Genomic DNA, 10,458 nt, shown 5'->3' on the forward strand with positions numbered 1-10,458 from the left:
GGCGTGCGGCGTCGGGGTGGGGGGGCTCTGCAACTTACCTGGCTGCTTCTTGCTCCTCGTGGCCCGACTGAGGGCTGCTGGGAGCAGGGGGCGGGGCTTGCTGCATGTGCCCACCCCCTGGGCTCCTTACTGCCGGAGCTCCGCTCCTGTGCGCTCCCGCAGGAAATGACCCCTGCATGTGCTACATTGTTCCTGCACGTGAAACTGTGCCTGATCACTGGCTACTGGAAGGCAAGACTTGGAGAACCATTCAAGAGTTTCCCTTCCCTGTAGTCTTTGGAACAACCCCATGATACAGTTTTTAACGAGTCGGGTTCCCGGTTCCCTAGACCTGCCTTCTTTCCCTGCAGCCACACAGCGGCTGAAGGAAACGGCTTTTTTTAAATCCACAAGGACACAATCTGACTTGCAACTGCAGCATGGAGGGTGGAGGGGTTCCTGTCCCCCGGTGCCATTTTCCTGATCTGAAACGGCCACCGTGGGACTGATTTGCCCCATTCCGGACATGCATTTGTGGTATTCCGGCTCCAAAATGAGCTAATAATTCCATGCTGGGGCTGCTCCAACTTGGGGAAATGGTGCAAGGAGAAGGCAGGATGACGTCCTCTCCCCACATCACAGTTCTGAGCCCCACAGATTTTTTTAAAAAGTCATTCCCTGCAGCTGCTGTGTGACTGGGATGGAAAGTGAGTCAACTGAGCTTGCTAAAAATTATATTGTGCAGCCTGGCCCTTTGTGAAGCACTCACAAAGGAGGAGGAGGAGGAGATTGGATTTATACCCTGCCCTTCACTCGGAGTCTCAAAGTGGCTTACAAACTCCTTTCCCTTCCCCTCCCCACAACAGACACCCTGTGAGGTAGGTGGGGCTGAGAGAGCTCTGAGAGAACTGCCCTTTCAAGGACAGCTCTTGTCAGAACTATGGCTTGCCCAACGTCATCCAGCAGCTGTGAGTGGAGGAGTGGGGAATCAAACGTGGTTCTCCCAGATTAGAGTCCATGCACTTAACCACTACAACCAAACTGGCTCTCGGACATGCTTGGGTTCCCAACTCTATTATTCCCCATACTGTATGACCTCTGTTTCCCCTGCAAGGCTTTTGCCGAAACCACTGGGAAAAACAGCCTCCAATGTTTAAATCCATGCTACTCAATTCAGTCCACTGATGCAGATGTCCAGAGGCTTTGGGTTCCTCCTCTGCTGCCAGCTAGGCTAGGTTCAAGCTGCATACGGAAGCTCTGCTTTCCCTCCACCTATTTCCCTATTCTCCCACCTGACCCCCATTTCAGCCTTCCTTTATCACATCTCAAGATTTGTTTCTGAGAAGAATCTGCTGCACAATCTCACACTGTGGGAAGGAATGAGGAACGGGCCCCTGTGGTTGTCACCAAGACCCCTGGATGGCTCACAATAGCTCAAGGCAGGTTCCATTTAAAACCACTTGCTGGCTGGCCTATGTGAAGTTTGGTCTGGCGCCAGCTGCATGCACTTCTAAAGATCTTTAAGAAGCAGACAGACTCCAGTGCAAACATGCCCAAAATAACCACTCTGGCAGACCCTGCAACCGTTCCCATCTCAGTAACATTGTTAGAGATCTTCTGCCAAAGATTTGTCAGGTTGGTTTAAGTCAGCGGGGGAAATTCAACCCGACAGACTCTTTACCTTTAAACCTCTGCCCCCCGGTCTTCAGTTCCCCCTCCCCAGTTCCTCCGCAGGCTGCTTCCTTTCTCTGCAGATTGCACACATCACTACAAGGGGCCAGGCATCCTGTGAAACCACTCCATTCCTCTTCTGACATTGCAGGTGGCAGGCAGGCAATGTCTTGGAGAGCTCCATGAGCTTCCTCGGATAGTTGTCCTTTGCACACATGAAAACATGTGCGCCACGTGTTTTGTACAGAACACATGTGGGTCTATTTTGCCTCGCGTAGGCACATAACACTGTACACAAGTGTAATGCAGCATTTCCTTAAATCAAGGGACCAGCCCTCTGTGTACCCCAATCGTGCAGCCATCACGTGGCAGACAGGCATGCACAACTCCCGAAGTTCTTTGCTTCCCTTGTATTCTCCAGAGGGAACAACTGATGAAGCCATCTTTTAAAGAAAGCACAGGGAAAAGGAGACTGTTCATGCTTTTTGGCACTCATCTGCCATACCTGAGTGAGCCCTCCATCTTGCAGAAGGGGAACAATGGCTCCGTTCACCTGGAATTGGCTCTGATGCCACCAAAAGGAGGATTCATGGCAAGGCCTTTCACCCTCAGGGAAAGCCCCTTCCATCACTGATCTCCTTCCCTTTCATTTCTTTGTCTGCTTGTCCTTGTTAAGTCCCAATTTAAACACAAAGGTCCTCTCGTGTCACTTGGCCAGGGTCTTGTTTAAACAGTGTTACAAGCCACGCATCTGCACACCACAGATCCACAGGCGTGGCAAATCTTGTGCTGGCTGCTGACAGAGCATGGACCTTGCATGGGTCACGGCACAGTTTAAATGAGACATGGAGACTTTGCACTTCTCCCCTTCACATTTAAACCGGCCAAAGTTACAGGTCAGTGGAGCCAAACTAGGCAGGAGGTCACTTCTGGCATTTCCTCTGTGGAGCCCCTCCTACCAGCAGGCTCCAACCAGAGAATTCCTGCCCCGGCCCCTAAGGCCTTGGGCTCCAGACTCTAGAGCTGACTGTGGCTGTATGTTACTTCCTATTTCCAAAAGAAGCTAGCCCAGTATATGAAAATCCCTCTGACTAGCAACAGGAGTGTCTACATTTCACGGTGAATGGCTCTAAGGCAGTTACCTGTCACCCTGCCTTACACTTATCCATTTTTATCCACTTTATTTCTAGATACGCATCCAGTAGCACATTAGAGACCAACAAGATTTTCAGGATATAGACTTTCAAGTAGGGTTGCCAGGTCTGGGTTGGAAAATACCTGGAGGCTTTGGGGGTGGAGCCAGGAGAGGGCGGGGTTTAGGGAGGGGAGGGGCCTCAGCATGGCACAATGCCCTGGAGTCCACCCTTCAAAGCAGCCATTTTCTCCAGGGGAGCTGATCTCTGTCAGCTGGAGATCAGTTGTAAAAGCGGAAGATCTCCAGGCCCCACCTGGAGGCTGGCAACCCTACATCTGAGTAAAAGCTTCCTTTGAAAAGAGCTTTTACGCTAACAAGCTCGTACCCTGACAAATTTTGTTGGTCTCTAGGGCGTTACCAGACTCAAATCTAACTCTTTCACTGCAGACCGACACGGATTCCCTCTGAGACACATTTCATTTCTGCCAGACAGCAGGAAGGCAAGCCAGCACATGCTTCTCTGCCGCCTCTCCCCCTATTTTCACACCCCATTGTTCTCTCAAAGGCTCTGGGCCCACATCTTGCCTAGGCATACCAATTATCCCAGGTTGTAGTGGTGGTGAGATTTTATTTGGCCACAGTAAGAGATAATGGTAATTAAGAAGGTTTGTGTCATGAATGAACAGTTCACAATTTGAGTGGTGGAGCCAAGGGCAGATTTGCATAGCGGCTAACAATTTGATTCCCGCTGCCTCCAGTTGAAAGACTGTCTGGACCTCATGGTGGGAGAAGACAAGGACGCCCCGAGAAGCTGGATTTAAAAGCTGCACTTATCTCTCATTTCTAAATATTCAGACCTATCAATAGCTTTTGGATATTCCCTGAAAACAGCAGTTCTCTGCTCATAAAATTCACATATCTGTGTACTTTTCAACTGTCATCCCATCCAGTTTTTTCCTAACAAAAATTATTCTCCTTTTTCATCCTTGAACTGATATATTTAGCTGTTTTGATATTTATGCCCTGCTTCCCTATCCCATGGGATCCAAAAGCAGCTTACAACACAATGAAGAGAGTGGCTGGAATAAAGAGCTGCGAACCATGAAGTCTCTGGCTCAAATCTCACCTGCGAGGCAAACTATCCTGGTGGCAGCGGAGAATGCCTAGTGGAATGCCACCATCCAAGTTCCTTAGTAGAGACAAAATCTGAACCAGGGACTTGATGGTTCACAGCTCAGTCTCCCAGTCACTGTGCTATGGTAGTGAAAGCCAGTATGGTGTAGTGATTGGAAGATTGGCCAAGGACCAGGTAGACTTGAGTTCAAACCCCCACTCATCCACATTTTGAGGGTTGTTGCAAGTACAAAATGGGGCACAGGAGAACCAGGTACCCCGCCTGGAGCTCCTTGAAATAATAATCAATTAATTATCATATGGCATTGTGAGTAGTATAGCCAGGAGATCCTAAGCTTGTCTGGCAGCCAAAAGTTCTAGCTCTTCTAGCGTTGTACACCCCTAGGAGACAAGCTAGACTTAAAAGACAGTTCAGAGGTGGTTTTGCCATTGCCTGCCTTTGCGCTGTAGCCCCAGTATTCCTTGGAGGTCACCCATCCACTAGCCAGGCGTAGCTTCCAAGATCTGACAGGCTCAGACAAGCCTGGGCTATCCAGGTCAGGGCAGAGCTCCCTGGGAAATGTTAGGACACACCAGCTGTCTGAGGAGCTAGAACTTTCATCACCCCCACAGTGCATCTCCTACGTGCAAGGCCAGGTGCGCACCATTCATGAGACTTCTGCTTACCGAGTTGGTGCCGAGGATCTGCAGGTCAGGCTTCTCAGACTCCAGCAGCTTGGCCACCATCTTCAAGAAACTCTCCACAAACAGGTTGATGCTCTGACAGTGACAGGCCATCAGCAGCTGGTCCAAGGCTTCCATAGCAATGCACACATACCTGTGGGCAGGAAGAAGAGGGAAAAGGAAAAAAACACACACAGAGTGACGGTTAGAAGGAGAGAGGGGAATAGTGGGCGGAGGAATCTCAGTGCCACTATTGGTCACGCTGCATGCGTCTTATATAGACTATATATTCTCTTACCCCATTTAACTCTGCAAGTCAACTCCGATGGAAGTGCACGTGCTCCAAGATAAAACAGTCCAGGGAGCAGACTCAAAGCTAAGGATATGAGGCAGTATTGATCTTCACTTGGATGGGATGGCTACTGGGGCGCAAAGTACATGCCATGGTGGCAGACCCATTTCTTTAGGGACCAAGCACATGTGGATGGAGGACATGATTTAAAGTACCCAAGAGTAACACAGGCGGAGGGTGCAAGGGTTCCCTTTCTCACAGTTGCTTTCCCCCTTGGGGTCCCTCCAAGCTGTCACTCTTCCCCAGATTCATGTGTATGTGTGTGTGTGTGGGGGGATTTAAGAACAGCAGGGAAAGGTTCATCCCTGAATATTCCCCCTAGCTGCAGAAATCCAGAAGAGGGAAAACAAGATGATTAAGGGTTTGGAGCACCTTTCCCTATGAAGGCAGGCTGAACAGAAAAGAATTCACGGGGGGGGGGGAGTGATAAAGGTTTATAACATTATGCACAGGCTAGAGACAGTGGGCAGAGAACTCTTCTCCCTCTCCCCAAAATCTAGAACTCAAGAGCATCCAAGGAAGTTGATAGGACGTAGATTCAGAATGGACGAAAGAAAATACTTGTTTACTCAACGAGAGCTTAAAATGTGGGATTCACGCTAGTTGAAGTAATGATGGCCATGAGCATAGATAGCTTTGAAAGGAGGTGAAGCCAGATTCAGGGAGAAGAGGTCCCTCAATGACTATTAGCAGTGAGGAATAAAGGGAGCCTCCTCATTCAGAGGCAGTCAACCTTAAAATACCAGTACGAGGAGGCAGCAGCAGGGGAAGTCCTCAGCCTCTATGCCGTGTTTGTTTGATCCTCTAGGGCAACTGGTTGGCTGCTGTGTCTAACAGGATGCAGGCTCTACTTTCCTTATGTTCTTCACGTTCCCCCACTTTTGCAGTTTAAATCACATGCCCAAACTCTACTTATGCCAAAGCTGGGGCAGATTTGCACCTGTCTCCCACTGCCATTTTGTCATTGTGGTCTGGGAGTCCCAGGAAAGGCCCTCTGAGCTTTCTGAAAAAGGACAAAATATAATGAGCTATAATCAATCCTTGGCTGTCAAGTCAGCATTTGGCAGTCTTATCTAAGTAGCAGAGAAGTGGCAACACTAGAATTAGATCCCAAACATCAGAGCAACATGTGTTCTGCATACTCCATGAAAGCATGGAATTCAGTTTCCAGGATAATCTCCTTTTCAAAGGAAAGTAAATTTCTAATTCTTATGGCTTTAAAATACGTTGAGAAGTGGCCAGAGAAGCATGAAGGGGCTAGGACTGAGGGTTACTGAAGATGAGAGGAAGGAAAGCACAGGTGAACAGGTGGGGCTGCCAACTCAGGATATGGACATTTTGGGGGTTGAGGAGGGGGTTTGAGGAGGGGAGGGAGCTCATGAAATTCACCCTCCAAAGCAGCCATTTTCTCCACGGGAACTGATCTCTGTCACCTGCAGATCAATGATAATTCCGTGAGATCTCTATGCCCCACCTGGAGGTTGGCAACCCTGTGAACGGGACTGCCAGTGACTAGATCCATCCCATCTTGTTGCTAAACCTATTTGCCTCTCCCCCTATATTAGAATCAGAGAAACCAAATGCAAAATAAGATGGTAATTTGCATTCATTCATACTTCAGGACTGACTGCTGAATAATCCATTTTCCTGTTTCAAAGGAAACAGCTCAAACTGTGCCAGGCCAAATATCTTGCTTTCTCTTAGAGGTACTAGAAGGTAACTTGGTGGTGGTGGTGGGGAATCAGGTACCAAGACCTGGGCTTCTGTTAGTTGCTCCTGGAACTCTTGCTTTATTTGATCCCCATTGTGTGGTGGCTGCACGTGAGGCTGGTGAGGCTAGGCCCACTGATGTCTGTTAACCCATGACAACTACAAGCCTCTATATTCCAAAGCAATATGTCCTGGATTACTGGGTGCTGTGGGTAAAGCAATGAAGGAATGCTGCTGCCAACTCAGATGTGCAGAGAAAGAGCACATACATTGTGTAAAGAAATAAATGCATGAGCTTCCCCCAAAAAAGTTCTCACTGGTCACTTTAGAAAAAGGATGTTGGATCCTGGGGGTTCTGATCCAGCACAGTCTTCTCATGTGCCTTTTATTGCTCTCTGTTTAAAGCAGAACCCAGAAATAGGTTCTGGAGCTAAAGCTCACAAGATCCAGGGCTGAGTTCTGTACTTCACTGGGTCCTCCTTCTTGATGCGTGAATCACAAGGGAGAGGTAGAAGAACTCCTCCCCCAAAGAAAAGTCGAGGGGTACTCCAAGCTCTGGTCCCCAGCAACCACAGCCGGCATCAGGAGAAGAAGAAAGTGCCTCTTGAGCGCCTCTTGTGGAGTGAGCCAAACCGACAGGCAAAAATTAATCATCTAACTGCAGAGAAAAATGGAACATTTGCAGGCTGGGCTGTTGGCAAGGCCGCATTGCTGTGGGTTTCTAAGGTCACTTATTAAATCATTCCAGTAATGATTCCTTCTTTATTGGAACAGGGAAGGGAAAAGACAGGAGGAGAGCGAGAGAGGCAGAATGGCGGGATATGAATCTTTATTGGACACGCATTACTGGGCGGGCAGCCCAATTAAGTTCCACTCTCAGGACTTGCCCCACGTCACATTTTGTTTCCGGAGACAAATTGGAGCTGGGTTGGAGCGAAGAGAGAGAGAGGGAGAGAGACTGCTTTGTCAATGAGCAGACTGAAGTGGAGAAGCATTTCCTGGATTGGATCTCTGCACGTTTTGAGTGCTTGTTGCATAGCAGGGGTGAAGGGGACCCCATCTCTGCATATAGAAAGTTAGCATGTCAGGGAAAATGTTCTACTGGGAGCCTTCAAATAGAATGAGCATTCGTGTTGTAACAAATTTTGCCTGAAAACTTTTTGGCACAAACATGCCCCCTGAGAAATGTTTTCTCTCTCTGGCACATACACATGTATGTGCACATGTGCACATGTGTGTGTGCGCCCACACACGCACACACAAGAGGCATCGTTCCTACCCCATTTTTAAAAAATGGTGTTAGCTTCTGGGAAATGTGAGCCCCAGCCAATCATGGAATCACACAGTGAATGCAATGATGCAACTACAGTATCATCCAATCAGATTGGGCTACACAATAACATGACAGAGACAATCCAGGAGGAGAAAAATGCAATTCTGTGATAGTACTGAGGTTACTTTGTGGTGATATAGAAGCTTACGCACACCAGAGGCAGGTCGTTTCAGAAGCCCATGCAGAACAAGTAGATATAAGTAGACGAATGTCTTTATAAATACATAAATACTACATAAATTAAAAATAAGTCTGCTTCAGCAAGCAGTCAGCCTACCACAAGAAGTCACTACCCCTCAACCTCACCTGCCATACAGGGACAATGAACACCTTTGACATCTCCTTGGAGGAAGAACAGCGAAACCAGCAAGTAAATACATATTAAACTGCTTTATGCTGCTTGTCTATCCAGTTCACTATCATCTGTTCTGACTGGCAGTCTCTCCACAGTCTCAGCAGAAAAAGGTCTTTCCTAAGCCCTGCTCCTGAGATATTTTTTTTTTACTAGAGATGCCAGGATTTGAACCTTTTGCATAGAAGGAACCTTTTGCACAGAAGGCCAATGCTCTACCACTGAGCCATGGTCTTTAATGATTCTCCCACCTGTAGTCTCCTGACCACACTTGCACCTTCAGGTCTCCAACACAGAGAGGATCTCTAAGATATGCTTTCTGCCACTTTGGAGTAGCTACAGCAGACACTGCCATAAAGGGCATATATCCCTGTGCCAAGTGTGAATTGCCCCAAACACCGAAGCTTTGAGAAAGATAGCTTTTTAAAAAAGTTATAATAAAATCCTTGACTCAACTCAATCAAGGAAGCCACGGTCCTCAGTTTGCAAGGCCTCATGACAGGATATTTTGAAGGTCATCGATTCATAGGGTTGCCAAAAGTCAGAAGAGTCTTGAGGGCGCTTAACACACATGTGCACACACGCACACACAGACACACACATCCACTGAAGTCAATTTTTAAAAATTTAACTTTCCCCTGCCACACACACAAGGGGGACCCCAAGCAGCTTACAACAGATTTCTCCCCTCCTCCATTTTATCCTCACAACAACCAGTGCATTTTATCCACATTGTAAGCAATCTTGAGTTCTGTAAGGTAGAAAGGCGGCTAATAAATGTCTTTTTTGAAATACTAAATAAACAAACCACCCTGTGAGGCAGGCTGGATGAGGGTGTTTCCATGGCAAAGCGGGAACTCAGACCCCAACAAGATGCCCGTGAGCATCATGGCACCTGCCGACATGTTTCCTGGTGCCTGCCAACTTCTTTTAGAAAGTGGGTGTGGCCACAGAGCTTCTGATTGGCCACTGGAGACCTGACAGATACTGCCAGGTGAGCGTTTCTTAGCAGCTCAACCTGTATACTTCCATTTATGCAAGAAAATGTTTTTTAAAAATATGTTTATTTTTAAAAGCCTCCTATTAAACGGAGCTTCTGCCTGAAATGCTGCAGAGCTACAATTGGAGTTACACACGACCTTACTCCCTGACATTTTGTGATTGGCTCCGCCTCCTCACACAGCCATTTTGTCATTGTGCTCACCACCCTGGGACAGACTTCCAGAAGTGCCCACTGGCTCAAAAAGGTTGGGGATCCCTGCACTACACCGTAATGGCCCAGAAGCATGCAACTCTGCTTAGGATTGCACTGTAAACATACAGTGGGTAGTTCTGAGGCCTTTAAACAGCTCTATTCCTACAGATCCCCGTAAGCGTGAGAACCCCACTGCAGAGCCAAGGAAGAAAGGCACAGCCTTTCAGAGACAAAGAGCGAGCTTTATCAAGATGTTGACCTCTCCAAATGAACTGCAGACAAACAGAGGGAAACCCCACACAGTCGACCAAGGGCGGCTCTTCAATGGACTTTCTAAAGATTAATGCTGTGCTGCAGCCAGCTGAGATTGTGAGCGGAAAGCAACTTCCTGGCTAGCTGAAGAGTGCTGATCAAAAGAAAAGACTGCCTTCAAAGGAGGGGAAAAGACATCCCTAGCTCAGTACTGTGGCTGGCCATCTGCTGGAAGAGCTGGCTGCATTGTAAGCAGGATGATGATAAATGAAATGATAATAAATATTACAACAAATGATGATAAAGCCCCCAAACAGAACCAGAGTGAAAAACTGGATCGTCCCTCAGGTCCAATGGCCCAATCATCCCTCAGGAAAGGAAACTCAAACTGACGGCACTTTAATGCTGGTATGAACTTGTAAGAGCGAGATCGGGGGAAGCAATTTCCTAAATAAATAAGCAAACCCAAATCAGGTGATGTAACAAGCCATGGGATTTTTTTTTACATACTCGTAAACTAGGATCCCAAGTCAGGATCTTAGAATCTTAGACATCTTAACCGACTGCAGTTTACTGAAGTCTTCCTGGTTTGGCCATTTTTGTGCCACACAGAAGGGAAGAGAGGAGGGGGATTGGAGGAAGGAATGTGCACGCCTTTTGGATGTCTGTGGCCCAAACAAAT

The 10,458-nt window shown here is 47.7% G+C and overlaps 1 protein-coding gene across 4 annotated transcripts in view; it reads right to left on the reverse strand.

Annotated features, from left to right (window-relative positions):
• EFR3B (EFR3 homolog B) overlaps nt 1–10,458 on the reverse strand; it is a 162,797-nt gene that overhangs the window by 50,076 nt on the left and 102,263 nt on the right. For all 4 annotated transcript variants that reach the window (XM_015411550.1, XM_015411552.1, XM_015411549.1 and 1 more), the window contains exon 4: nt 4,586–4,736. In XM_015411550.1, coding sequence (XP_015267036.1) covers nt 4,586–4,736 — 151 coding nt within the window. The remainder of the gene's footprint in view (nt 1–4,585; nt 4,737–10,458) is intronic.

The sequence above is a fragment of the Gekko japonicus genome, unplaced genomic scaffold (assembly GCF_001447785.1).
Source record: "Gekko japonicus isolate JY-2015 unplaced genomic scaffold, Gekko_japonicus_V1.1 scaffold6, whole genome shotgun sequence".
NCBI classification, from domain to species: domain Eukaryota; kingdom Metazoa; phylum Chordata; class Lepidosauria; order Squamata; family Gekkonidae; genus Gekko; species Gekko japonicus.